Source organism: Tenrec ecaudatus, chromosome 8 (genome assembly GCF_050624435.1).
Source record: "Tenrec ecaudatus isolate mTenEca1 chromosome 8, mTenEca1.hap1, whole genome shotgun sequence".
NCBI lineage: Eukaryota > Metazoa > Chordata > Mammalia > Afrosoricida > Tenrecidae > Tenrec > Tenrec ecaudatus.
This window is the reverse complement of record NC_134537.1, coordinates 24,772,544-24,786,996: the sequence shown is the minus strand read 5'-3', so window position 1 is coordinate 24,786,996 and position 14,453 is coordinate 24,772,544. Positions and strand designations below refer to the sequence as shown.

Here is a 14,453-nt window from a genome sequence, read left to right as displayed (position 1 = left end):
GGCCTTGGGGAGCCGCGGGCAGGGGCCTCCTGGTCGCCGGCGTCGGCCCAGCCCCGAGCGGTTCTGGGGTGCTCGCAGCGCCCTGGTGTGCTCGCAGCGCCCTGGTGGAGGGAGCCTTGCACCATCCGATTCGTTCCTCTGACGCCCAAAGTGGCGGAGCAACTCGCCCAAGGTTACGCAAGTGCGAAGAAACCGGGCCAGAACGTGCTCGGGCCCGTTCCAGCTCCGCTGTCCCCATCTCACGCCCGATGTCCGGCTTCAAAGAAAGACTCCGGGACGCCGTCCTCCTTGTTGCAAGGAATGGAGCTAGCAGAAGCGTGGGCAACTTCCAGAGAGCTGCAGGATTGTTTTTGCCAAAATGTATTGCATTCAAATTCGAACACGACTATCAGAGAGGTGACTAATTCCCCTCCAGATCCGTTTCCAATTTTGAGCATCAAGCTTAAGTGACAATAACTTTAGTAACTGGCCTTCCAGGTATCAGGTGCCTTCCTCTCTCTTTGCTTCATCATTAGCATCATCAGTTTGGAAAGATGGAGCAGCTTCAAAATCAAACAACAACAACAATCAAGCTCACTGTCATCGAATGTTTCCGACTCACAGTGACCTTACAGGACAGAGTAGAACTGCCCCCGTGCGTTTCCAAGACTATACATCTTTATGGGGACAGAAAATCTCACCTTTCTCCGGAGGAGCAGCTGGTGGTTAGGAGCTGCTCCCTGGTGGTCCTGTGGGGTTGTTTAGTGCTTCACATCTGCACGCCGCAGTTTCCTCACCTAAACAATGGAAATATCCTTGCAGTTTAGGCTGGATCTGGTACCTAGGAGTCATTTCCCAGAAGCTGTGTGTGTTTGTGTGCGCAGGGACACACCATCTGCGAGTTGGGCAGGTTTTGCTGCTGTCTGTCTAAAATTGACAGGATTTCAAAGCTTTTTGTTTTTCATAACTAAGGATGCTTCCCTGGGAGGTGAAAGCAATCTTCAAATGGTGGAAGGACTTCCTTTGGAAACAATCAGGAGGCTGGAAGGTATGAGTGCAAGTGCCAAAGCTAGAGCTGTTGGGGAAAAGAGTTTGTTCGTGTTTTCTTATGGGAATGTGCCAACAGAAGTACAGGGAATACTATAATCAACTTCTGTGTCCTTACCATCCTGCTGTGTGTCTTCACTTGAAGAAAGCTTGAAGCCATCAATCAATGGCCGTGAAACGTAATCAGGATTCAACTGGATTTACCAAGAAGCATTATTTTATAGACATATCTGCCTGGGATAACCTTGTGTCTTATTAGAAACCGGTCTGAAGAAGGGGGTGGGAAGAAGATGTAGTGAGTTAGAAAATAACTGAAATAAAATAGAAAGATCAAGAAAGACTTCTTTATCTTTAAAGATCATGAATGTGAGACCATCAGACTTTGAAGGATGTGGAAAAGCAGCAGCCTTCTGAAAAGCACGCACAGGTGCTGTGGCCTTGCCCACCGGCAGTGCTGGGTGCATCTGGCTGAGGGTGCTGAACCAGGCAGTGAGTGTAGGATGGGCCCCCAAGGCCAGCCTCCCTTCATCTTTTCTGCCATTTGAAGTGCTAGTTCTGTTCACTTACAAGATTACACACAGTTGCATTGTATCTAATGTAAACTTTCTAAATGCTTTTTTTATGTCTGGAGTTGTGAATTATTTAAAATTTAAAGTAGTCCTTTCTAATTATGGTTTCTCCAAACTTTCCACGCTATGAATGGAAAGGACAAAGATTGCATTGATTCTACAATTTGTTCGTTTCATAACACAGTCTTTCTTGCTGAAGCCTAAAAGACAGTTGACTTTTCTTCTCATTCCAAAGTGATTCTGGTCTGCTTTTTCTCAATTCTAGGTTAAAGGTTGGGAGTCCTGGTGATACAGTAATTAAGTACTTGATTCTAACTAAAAGATCAGCCGTTCAAACGCAACAGTCATTTAGCAGAAAGAAGTGACCGTTTGTTTCAGTAAAGATTCATAGTTTTAGAAACCCTATGGGACAGTTCTACTCTGTAATTACAGAGTCGCTGAGTCAGGATTCAACTTTAAGGCAATGGGTTTATTTGTGTGTATGTACATGTTAGTTTAAATTTCAGCATTTGCTCCTTGTATCAATGAGGGTCAGCTCACACCAAGCCAAACCCACTGCTGTTAAGTTGATTCTGACTCTCAGTGACCCTATAGGACAGAAAAAAAATTCTCCATAGGGTTTCTGAGTCCAAATATTTACTGGAGTTGAAACTTCATCTTTTTCCCACAGAGTGACTGGCAGGTTTGAACCGCCGACCTGTGGCTCACAGCCCAGCACTTCACCACCGCACCACCAGGGTTCCTATAGGTGTTTTAGAACTTAATATTTCTTTAGACCTGAACACGCTTCTACCTAGGTAAGACACTTCCAAGCAGATGTTTCGCTTCCCTGTTTCTCTACTCTATTAACAAGGAGTTGCAATAAAATTGTATACTTTGAAAAGTGAGTGGTAGCTTCAATAGCACCTCTTCGAGTTTCCTCTCTTGGTTTTGAGGACACCAAAGCCCAGGTTATAAATCATGTATTCTCCGGAGGGGTGAGACCACCTCTGTTAGCTACTGTCAAGTTGGTCCCCAACTGATGGTGCTCAATGCTACAAAATACCATCCTCCTCCTGGGCTGCCCCTGTCATTGGTTGGAGACTGGATCCTGGTGATTATTGATACGTTTCCAGATGTGTCTCACTAGTTTATCGTCATCGCCCCTTCAGCACTGGAGCCGCACGCTTGCCTCCACTGATTGCTGAATGTGGCTTGTCTGTAGGGGTGCCCTGGCTGGGAATCACAACAGGTCTCCTGCATGGAAGGCACAGATTCCACCATGGAGGCCCCACCCCTCCCCACCCCACATGGTCCCTGTTGTTGCTCTTCTCATCTGTAGAGTCCACTAGGGAGCTCTGGTGGTGCAGTGGGTTGTGCATTGGGCCGTAAATGCACACCAGCCTCTCCTTGGAAGAAAGAGGAGGCTTTCTACTCCCAGAAAGATTGACCCACCGGGGCAATTCTCCTCTCTCTGAGCAAGTCGCTATGGGTCAGAATCGACTCTGTGGCAGTGAGTTTGGGTCAAGTCATTTCCAATGCCTATTGGCTGTGCAGAGCAGCAGAACGAACTTCTGCCTGGCCCTGCTCCATCCTCACAATCGTGCTGAGATTTGAACCCATGGTTGTAGTAACTGTGTCGATGCATCTCATTGAGGGGCTCCCTCAGGGGGAGGGGATTGGCTGTTGAGAGAGTGAAAGCCATTGTTTGTGTCGCTCTTCCGTTCAGTCTTACCCAACAAAGTCTTCTTCCTTAGTATTTAAGTTGTCTCATCCCAGAAACAAGCGGTAAGGATTGATGGATGACCAACTGCAATGTTGCAACAAATAGATGTTGTGCTGGAAGCACTCACTTGCATCTGCAAAGGAATTTGGGAGTCAGCTACCTGGCCCATCAACAGGAAGAGATCCCTATTTGTACGGACTCCCAAGAAGTGCAATGTGACCCAGCAGAATGCAGACGTTATCAAACAATATCATTAGTATCACTTGCAAGAAAAATTTTGCTGAAGACAATTAAAAAAATAGTTGCAGCAGTGTATAAACGGAGTTGCCAGAAATGCAAGCCAAATTCAGAAGAGGGTGTAGAATGAGCATTTGCATGGCTGATGTTAGATGGATCTTATTTGAAAGCAGAGTATACCAGAAAGATGCCTACTTGTGTTTTATTGACTGTGCAAGGCATTCAGCTGGTGATCGTAACAAACTATGGCTAACTGGAAACAGGAATTCCAGGCACATCACTGTGCTGAGTATATATGGTATATCTCAACATAAGGCAAACAAAAATCTTCACAGTTGAATCAATAAGCAATATCACAATAAATGGAGAAAAAAATGGAAATCGTCAGACATTTCGTTCTGCTTGATCCCCAATCAACACTTAAAGAAACAGCCATGCAGAAATCAAATGACAAGTGACATCTGGCAAATCTACTACTAAAGACCCTTTGAAGTGCTAGAAAATGGAGATGTTACTTTGAGGACTTAGGTGCCCCTGACCCAAGCCATGGTATTTCCAGTAGCCTCTTATACATATGAAAATTGGATAATTTATAAGGAGATTTGATGACTTTGAGTTGTCATCTTGGTGAAGAAAACCATGACTTCCCAGAGAATGACGAGATCCATTCTGGAAGGAATTCAGTCACCACGCTCCTTAGAGGTGAGAGGCTGTGTCTCACCTACGTGGGCTGTGCCATCAGGAGTGACCAGTCCCTGGAGAAGGACATCACGTTTGGTAAAGTGGAGGGGCCGCAGCAGGGAGGAAGGTCCTGAATGACACGAACTGACCACAGTGGCTGGAACAATGTGCTCAAACATGAACAATTGTGAGGAGGGCAGAGTGGCATCAGGCCGATGTGGGGTTCTTTTTTGTACATAAGGTCACAATGAGGGAGAACCGACTTGGTAGCTCTTAACGTGTGCATCTGTCCTTTCCCGTGACTCTCGGCTTTCTGAACTTTGGGAGGAAATGCTGCCCTTTTGGTCTCGTATTTTGTGGGGTCTGTTCCCCATGGGGGGGGGGTGTTCACATGATAGGCCTGCTAATTTGCTCCCTGGCGGCAAGTGAGTTCAGGCTTGAAGGGTAGGTCTGTGTGTCCATTCTGACTCGTGGGGACCCCGGAGACCCTGGATGCTCTTGGGTTAAACTGTGCTTCCCTACTGTTTCCCAGGCTTATGAGCTAATGGATGTCCATTGCCAGGCCTTCCTTCCTTGCTGCTTCTGGGGGAATTGCCAACCTTTTGGCTAGTGGTTGACCACACACCTGTGGTGCCACCCAGGGACCTTGTGTTTTCAGCAGGGGGATGATGATGAATGAAAGTTAAATGCAGATGTGACGTGACTTGCACAACATCACCAGCAGCTGGTCAGTCCTGAGCTTGGATGAGAACTTGGCTCTCCTGGCCCCCCACTCAGCCGCCTTTCAGCTCTCTGCCCTTTGCTTCTCTGGCTTTCATAGCAGATTGTCTTATCCAAGGAGTGAACCTGATCAGTAGGTTTCCTAACTCTAATTTGACCAGAACTTAGAACAGACTTCTTATCATCTCTGAATCTGTGATCCTGTGCCAGCCTTGGGAACGAGAATGGCCCCTGGGCTTTTGGTGTTTCAGTAGCTTGTTCAAGGACACTTGAACCAGAGGAGAAAAACCCAGATTGTAGCTACTGACTTCCAGATTCATGTCTGGTTTTGTTTTCCCACTTGCAAAGTTGCTTTGTGAGTTGACTTAAGGCTTCAGCAAGGTCATCTCGGGACTTGGTTTCCTTGTTGGATGAAATTAGGATATTCTGAAAGAAGTAACTGATCTTTTCTAGCCTGTTTCATTTGACTTCCGTGTGGATTTATTTCCTAGGAGATGGACATGGAACCAGGGAACCAGGAGGTATTCAGCCACCACAGGTACTGTAGATAGTCTTTGTTGGATTGTTTCCAATTGGATTCAGATTGTGAATTAAGAACAAAAGTGCGTCATCCTTTTATTTGTGCATAAAACATACCAAACCCACGGCCATCAAGTCAATTCTGATACATAGGGTCTCTGTAAAATTTTTCTTTTCTTATTAATCATTCTATTAGGAGCTCTGACAGATATCGTAACATTGCATAAAACAGTTACACCCAGCAGTATGGTACAATGGCTACCACAATCCGTTTCTTTTTTAACCACAATCAGTTTCAAAACATTGTCTTTCTTCTTGAACTCCTCGCTAACTCCTTTATCCCATCCCTCTCCTACCCTCTCCTATCTTACCCCCAGGAACCTGTATTAGTAGTAGTAGTATTTTTCCATATCCTATACCATCCAATAGATATCCATTTGCCTACAATTCTGTTATTCGCTCCCCTTGAGTAGGGTTACTTATACAGTCACCAATGCTATCAGCTGTCTTTTACCCTCCTTAACCCCACCTCTCCCACCCCCCTTCCCATACCCTCAGGGAGCCATTACTCTCACCATTGTTTCTGAAGGGTTGTCTATCTTGCCTTTCATATATCGAAAGATCTTAAATATATAGGTGAACATATGCAACCCTAACAAAATTGATGAGGTAAAACAAAAACCATACGAGTAAGGAGGGGAAATATTAAAGAACTAGAGGACCCTGAATTTATCATTCCTTCCGTGTGGCCCTTCTGAGAGGGACTGACCAATTATCTAACAGGTGGGCTTTGAGTCTCCACTATATCCACGCCCCTTCACAGCAATTTGGTTGTTCACTTTTAAATTTATGAAACCTATTCCCATGGACACCTCATGATCACACAGGCTGGTGTGCTTCTTCCATGTGGGTTTTCTTGCTTCCCTGCTAGATAGACACTATATCTATTAATAGCCGGGCACCTTCAGCTTTCTTTACCACATTTGCTTATGTACGCATTTGTCTTCAGCAATTGTGTTGGGAAGATGAGTATCATGCATTGCCACATGAGTAAAACAAAGCATTCTTCTACTGAGGTCAGATTTAAGTAGAGGCCCAAAGTCTATCTGCTTCCTTGTTGTGTTTGCATATATGTACCTACATATGTTTATATATATATATACCTATCTATATATACTTTTGTTTATTTTTCTTTTTGCTTTCCTCCAGCCCCACTATCATGTTTATCCATCATTCAACTCTCAGTAATTCCTCTCAGATACAATTCAATTGATCAAACATGACCAGAAAAACTACACCCTCCTCACCATCAATTTTAGAACGCTTACCGTTCCCCTGTACCCATCATTATGTAGCATTTCTGAGGCTGGAAATCTCCACAGGAGCAGACAGCTTCATCTGCCTGTCATGGAATTTGTGTAGAGCAGAATCAATTGCCAACTTTGATGATTTTCATGGAAATACTCTTAGTAAGAAGCAAGCTTTGAGAACGATGAGGGCAATGAATGTACAAATGTGCTTTACACAATTGACGCGTATGTGGATTGTGATACGAGTTATATGAGCCCCGAATAAAATAATTTTTTAAAAAAAGAAGAAGCAAGTAAGGTTTTTACTTCTTAAATGAAAATTCTCTCTTGCGAATGAGTCTGTAGTATAGTAAATGGAAATGTATTTTTATGTTATTTCTGTCTGGTTGACTATCTGTAGTGTTACTAACTGGGAAAAAAAATAACTTTTTGTTATCAAGTGGCCTCAAGTTGACTTTCCACTCCTAGTGACCCCATCTAACAGAGTAGAACTGCCTGCTACGGTTTTCTAGAATGTACTCTTGCTGGGAGCTGATAACCAGGTTGTTTCGCTCACGAAGCTGCTGTGTGGGTCTGTGAACAGCCGAATGCTTAACTCTTATGCCACCAGGGCTCCTTGGGGAAAACACTGCATCTAAACCAGGGGTGGAAAACCCTGGGCACAAGGTCTGTGTAAAGCCCGCAGAATCAATCCCAGCTAACCTTGCAGACCTCGCCTCAGGGTGGCTGCTCCGGCCATCACATTAGGGAGAGTTGACGATTGGTTGTCCCGTCTGGCCTACGAATGATGCTATCGATATCCAAATGGTCTTTGGCCAAAAAAAAAAAAATCCTACCTCTCGGCTAAATCAGTGCTTTTAAAACAAACCTTTAAAGTAACAGAATATTTTTCCCTAATAAAATTTTGTATGGGATTCCCAGTTACATAAAGCAGATAAACCGGTAGCTATGGCTTAATGGGATGTGGTCCCTCCTTTCCCCGACACAAAAGTCTCATCTCAACAGCTTGGAGCAACTGTGGATCTCTGTCAGTGTCTCCACTGAGACACATGCTTTTAAATAAAACAGGGAGCTTCCTCAAGGAGCCCCGGGGACACTGTGGGTTGGGCGGTGGGCAGCTCACTGCAAGGTTGGCTTCGTTTAGAATCTCAGAAACCCCGATAGGGCCACTGTGAGTTGACATTGACTCCGTGGCAGTGGGTTTGTGGGTTTCTGGTAACATGATCATCGGCCAGCAAACCTTTATTTAGCATGTGATGCTCAAATGCATTTTGAATGTTAGTGCGGGAGCATCTCACTAAGGCACTGATGTCAGTGGGCCTTCGGTGGGTTGTCCGAGAACCACTGTTACATGGCAGGAGGCAGATTGCAGGCAAGTACAGGTCCAGTCAAGGAGTGAGGACGCCTGGGATCTGATCCTGGATCGATCACCTTTTGGGCTGTGTAATTGCAGGAAAATCGTACTTTCAGCTGTCACTGTCCATCTTTAAACGTGAGATGATGATAGTAGTATCTACTGTATAGAACTGTTGTGAAATTTAAGTCCATGTTGAGCTTTTAGCATAGCGCTTGGGACATAGGAACTATTTACTAACTATTAGTGTTGATTGTGAGAGGATCCCTCTTGGTAAAGTGGCTACGAGTTGGGATGCTAATCTCAAGGTCAGCAGTTTGAAACCACCAGGTGCTCCTTGGGAGAAAGCTGGGACTTTCTACTCCCATAAAGAGTTACGGTCTTGTAAAGCCACAGAGCCAGTTACACAGAGCCAGGGTCACTATGAGTTGGCATTGACTCAATGGCAGTGAGTTTAATTTTTGTTTTTTTATTCATTGTTATAATTGTTTAAGCTATTATAATTTGATCTTTGGTTAACATAGCATCTTTTAATGAGGTCTTGATGGGCTTTTTAAACTTAAATGAAAACTCATATCTTGTAAGTGCTTATATTAATAAGGTAACTTGAATTTCAGCGAAGATTAATTGAATGTACTATTTAATATTAATACAGTAATTGTAGGCTCCATCCTGCTGACTTGCGTAAAAGTCTTATAAATGGGTCAATGTCATAGACAACTTCTCAGCCTCCTTCATTGCTCCCGGGAGCATTAATGTGCTTGTCATGGTGTTCCATGCAGGAAGAAGCATTACTAAGGTTCTCATTGCAAACAGAGGAGAAATCGCCTGCAGGGTGATGCGGACAGCCAAAAACATGGGTGTGCAGTCCGTGGCTGTGTACAGTGACGCCGACAGGAACGCCATGCATGTACACATGGTATGTTGCTTCAAGCTACGCGCCAACCTTTCAAAGGGATTGTTTTGATTATTGTGTCAAACTGTTAGTACGTTTTGATTATTGTGTCAAACTGTTAGTATGAGCTTGTATGTCTTAGCATCAGCATTGTTTATGTAGGTAAGTTAAATTTATTTACTAATCGTTCCACTTGGGAACATTTCCCAATTGCGCCAGCCATTGGATTTATGTGTGCTTAATGGTCTAGCTGACTGAACAGGAAAATCCTTACCTCTTGAGGATGAGTTACAGCCGTTCACAGATAGTGGCCCACAGACCACATTTTGAGTAGCACGTATCTAGATCCCAATGGGAGATCAATGGCCACTTCGTGGCCACACGGTCTTAGGCCAGTCACTGAACGTTTCTCAGCCTGGGTGTCCGTAAAGCTCTTATGTAAAAGACCTTCTTCCCCTGAGCCCTGGGAAAGTTCTCCACCGGAGAGAACCCCAGTCAAGGGTGCCCACAGCTGTTGACCTTCCTGAGGCCTGCAGCCAAACTGCAAGCACCAATGTCAACCCGTGGGGACCAACACCCCCCTGTGCTTTTGCATAGCGGGTCCGTGTGACTCTCTAGCCACTTCTTTCCCAGAGTGGCAGTGACTACTTCAGACCTTTTTTGCACCATTCCGACCTCCGATGCCTCCTTACCACTTTATTCTTGGTGCCATCTTGAAGAGAAAAGTGTCTGTGTGAGCTTCATGCCACAGCATCAGCCGCCTGCCTGCCTCTCTGTTCACCCTCTTCTCATCCGGCGCCTGTCGCCTGCATGCCTCTAGGTTCCTTCTCCCTCCTTCTTAAGTGCCTTCCACTTACATCGAAGTGTCTTCAGTCACTGGCCCCCTCCTGGCAGCATGCTGATGCGCTGTTGTCATCGCTCCTGTGCGCCTAGCCTTTACTAGTCCCCCGTGCCCATGTTCTCACCCAGCCTTCTTTCTTTATTTAAAAAAAAATCATTTTATTGGGGGCTTGTACAACTCTTAACACAATCCATCCATCCATCCATTACGTCCAGCACATTTGTACATTTGTTGCCATCATCATTCTCAAAACATGTGCTTTCTACTTGAGCCCTTGGTATCAGCTCCTCCTTTTTTTCCCTTCCTCCCCCGACCATGAACCCTTGATAATTTATAAATTATTATTTTATCATGTCTTATACTGTCTGATGTCTCCCTTCACCCACTTTTCTTTTGTCTGTCCCCCAGGGAGGGGGCTATATGTAGATCCTTGTGATTGGTTCCCCCTTTCTACCCCACCTTCCCTCCATCCTCCCAGTATCGCCACTTTCACCACTGGTCCTGAGGGGTTCATCTGTCCTGGATTTCCTGTGTTTCCAGTTCCTATCTGTTCCAGTATACATCCTCTGGTCTAGCTGGATTTGTAAGTTAAAATTGGGATCATGATAGTGTGGGGGAAGAAGCATTTAAGAACTAGAGGAAAGTTTTGTTTTATTGCTGCTAGAATGCACCCTGACTGGCTCGTCTCCTCCCCGGGGCCCTTCTATAAGGGGCTGTCCAATTGCCCACAGATGGGCCTTTGGTCCCCACTCCACACTCCCTCTCATTCACAATGATATGATTTTTTTGTTCTTTGATGCCTGATACCTGATCCCATCGACCCCTCGTGATCACACAGGCTGGTGTGCTTCTTCCATGTGGGCTTTGTTGCTTCTCAGCTAGATGGCCGCTTGTTTACCTTCAAGCCTTTAAGACCCCAGACCCAACCTTCATTCTTCTCCCCCTTTAGAGCCAATTGATCATTAGCCTGACTTCTTCTTCGTCCTTGCCTTCCATTCTCTTTGCAACCAACTCCCGTCAAACTTCTGTCTCCTCACTTCCCTTTGAAATGCTTTCTGCTGAGATCACCGATTACGCCCATGTCCCTAAAGCCAGTGGCGTCTTTTAATACCATAGCAGACCACTCCTTCTTTTTTGGAAGGCATTCTCCATGACCTTGACCCTTCTGTCCTCCTTCCCCGTGTCCTTGTGTTGAACCTTCACCACCATCGATCAGACCTTCAAGATTAAAGTTCCTCAGGATGGTCCTAGACTCTCTCCTCCTTTTCCCACGACACTCAATGGAAGGGAATATTTCATTTGCTCCCGGGCCTTGCTAAAAATGGAAAACAAGTGTCTGTCTCTAGCGCAGACTTTCTCTTGAGCGTGATGAGTCTAAGTCCTCCTGTCCCCTCCCCATCCCAAGCTAGGCATGCCAGAGCAACCGGACTTACTGTCCCCTGACTGCACCCATGACCGTTCCTCTGTTCTGAGCCTCACTTTCACGCAGACTTCGTTAGCCCTGTTGATGGCAGGCCATCGCACATCAAAAATAACAGTGCCAGGAATTTGAGGATGGTCTTTGAAAACATCCTTCCCTTTTCCATCCCAGTCGATGTCCTCCCTTATCCTCCCTCCCACACCAGGACAATCACCACATGCTGGTCACTCTGCTCCCCCAACGTGTCTTCCCACTTCTTTCCGCCCTTCCCCAACTCTCCTCATTTTGAGCCCCCGTCAAAGCCCCCATCATCTCTTGCCGGGTCAAGTGCTGCGGTCTCCCAGGCAGTCTCCCTGCATCTACCTACTGAGCACTTGGGGAAAAGGGTTAGAACTTGGTTATGTTCCTACATGTTTGGGGAAAGGCATATTGGCAAAGCCATTTCAAATTGTAATCAACCAGGAGCCGTTCCAATGAGCATATCCGTCACCCCAACCCTGCCCACATCCCTCTGTGTCCTCTGTCCCTGCATCCCTGTGAAACCATCACCACCAACCGAAGCCCACAGCTGTCGAGCGACTCGCTGGACAGACTAGAACTAGAACTGTTCTTCTGAAGGATTGCAGAGCCTGTGAGTCTTTATGGGAGCAGTCAGCCTCGTCTTTCTCCCTAAGAGCAGCTGGGAAATTGGAAACCCTAAGCTTACGGTTAGCAGCCCAGTGTATACTTTGCATTCATATTGTTCACATCCTTTAGAACGAGGATCGATTTGTGGTTTTGTGGCATTAAAAGTTTTTAAAAGTAAATAAACACTTAAGAAAGGGGAAAAAAACACTAAAACTCTGTGTTCCCTGTGGTGAAAATTCAAAGCTTTTGAACCCCCTGGTGGATGGTGACAGGTGCCCACTGAGTCCACTCTTACTCATGGTGACCCCATGTGTTACCCCAGGGGACTCTCTGGGCTTCAGTCTTACGGAGGCAGAGTGCCAGTCTTTCCGCTTCAGAGCTGCTGACTGGGTTCCCACTGCCCACTGTTACCATGTAAGTACTTCATCCTATGCGACCAGGGATCCTTGAGAAACTGCTCCCTCCTGCCTACCCAGCTTCATCCCTGATCTCTCATCCCTTTGTTCCCTGAGCTCCCTCCTGCCTACCCAGTCTCATCCCTGATCCCTCATCCTTGATCCCTTTGTTCACTGAGCTCCCTCCTGCCTACCCAGCCTCATCCCTGATCCCTCATCCCTTTGTTCACTGCGTTCCCTCCTGTCTACCCCACCTCATCCCTGATCCCTCATCCCTTTGTTCACTGAGTTCCCTCCTGCCTACCCAGTCTCATCCCTGATCCCTCATCCTTGATCCCTTTGTTCACTGAGCTCCCTCCTGCCTACCCAGTCTCATCCCTGATCCCTCATCCCTTTGTTCACTGAGTTCCCTCCTGTCTACCCCGCCTCATCCCTGATCCCTCATCCCTTTGTTCACTGAGTTCCCTCCTGTCTACCCCACCTCATCCCTGATCCCTCATCCCTTTGTTCACTGAGTTCCCTCCTGCCTACCCAGTCTCATCCCTGATCCCTCATCCTTGATCCCTTTGTTCACTGAGCTCCCTCCTGCCTACCCAGTCTCATCCCTGATCCCTCATCCCTTTGTTCACTGAGTTCCCTCCTGTCTACCCCGCCTCATCCCTGATCCCTCATCCCTTTGTTCACTGAGTTCCCTCCTGTCTACCCCGCCTCATCCCTGATCCCTCATCCCTTTGTTCACTGAGTTCCCTCCTGCCTACCCAGTCTCATCCCTGATCCCTCATCCTTGATCCCTTTGTTTACTGAGCTCCTTCCTGCCTACCCAGCCTCATCCCTGATCCCTCATCCCTTTGTTCACTGAGCTCCCTCCTGCCTACCCAGCCTCATCCCTGATCCCTCATCCCTTTGTTCACTGAGCTCCCTCCTGCCTACCCAGCCTCATCCCTGATCCCTCATCCCTTTGTTCACTGAGCTCCCTCCTGCCTACCCAGTCTCATCCCTGATCCCTCATCCTTGATCCCTTTGTTTACTGAGCTCCTTCCTGCCTACCCAGCCTCATCCCTGATCCCTCATCCCTTTGTTCACTGAGCTCCCTCCTGCCTACCCAGCCTCATCCCTGATCCCTCATCCCTTTGTTCACTGAGCTCCCTCCTGCCTACCCAGCCTCATCCCTGATCCCTCATCCCTTTGTTCACTGAGTTCCCTCCTGCCTACCCAGCCTCATCACTGATCCCTCATCCTTGATCCCTTTGTTCACTGAGCTCCTTCCTACCTACCCAGCCTCATCCTTCATCCTTGATCCCTATGTTCACTCCACCCGAGACTCCTTCAGTTCCTCAGGTGTGCCAGGTGCACCCCACATAGGTTGTTTCCTCTGTCTAACCCCACGCCCTCCACCCATTTGGCCGAGTCTGGTCATCCCGGAGAGTTTTCCCTGACCACCCTCTGGCCAGATTGGGTCTTACCTCACCTGATGTCCTTTGAATTTCCTTCACTCCTCGATCACAGTTGCCATCAAATGTGTGAATGCGTGTTTCATGCCGTCAAGTATGTGAATGTGTTCCCGTTGTCTGTCTCTCCGTCTGCACAGGGACAGTTCCCTTGTTCACTGCTGTGCTGACAGCTGCTCCCTCGATGACATTCATGATCATATGTCATGGCTTCTCCAGTGCATGATAGACTCCAGAGGAGAGCCTGTGGACTGAATGACGTTTTGTAGCTCATCTACGTCAAAAGACATTCTGGTCACATGATTGGTTGAGAGGATGGTATCCAACAGTCCCCACGTGTATCATACCCTAAATGCTACATCAACTTCAATGAACTCTGTTATCCAATTGGAAATTGGGGGGCATTAAATACATCTATGTGTGTTTTTGTCTCAAAGAGCCGCTGCTTTCAATCCCCTGGTTTTCATCCTAACTCCACTCCAGTGGGGTGGGCACCCACAAAAGCGGGCTCTGGCATCCTCCTCTGGCAACTGATCCCAAGACTGGTCTATTTTGATTAACATGGACGTGAGTGCGCTCGTACTGCTGTGTCTCAATTTGTGCATTGTTTCCAAGAGCCAACTTTTTTTTTAATAATAAAATCTTGAAGCAGTGCTGTAGCGCAGTTGCCGTGCCCTGTGGTTAGCGTGTTGTTTTTCTAAAACAG

General features: G+C 46.7%; 1 protein-coding gene across 1 annotated transcript in view; it reads left to right on the top strand.

Annotated features, from left to right (window-relative positions):
- The window catches only part of MCCC1 (methylcrotonyl-CoA carboxylase subunit 1), a 61,703-nt gene that overhangs the window by 354 nt on the left and 46,896 nt on the right, over positions 1 to 14,453 (top strand). The window contains exons 2-3 of the mRNA XM_075556099.1: positions 5,430 to 5,476; positions 8,904 to 9,040. Of these exons, the coding sequence (XP_075412214.1) occupies positions 5,430 to 5,476; positions 8,904 to 9,040 (184 nt within the window). The remainder of the gene's footprint in view (positions 1 to 5,429; positions 5,477 to 8,903; positions 9,041 to 14,453) is intronic.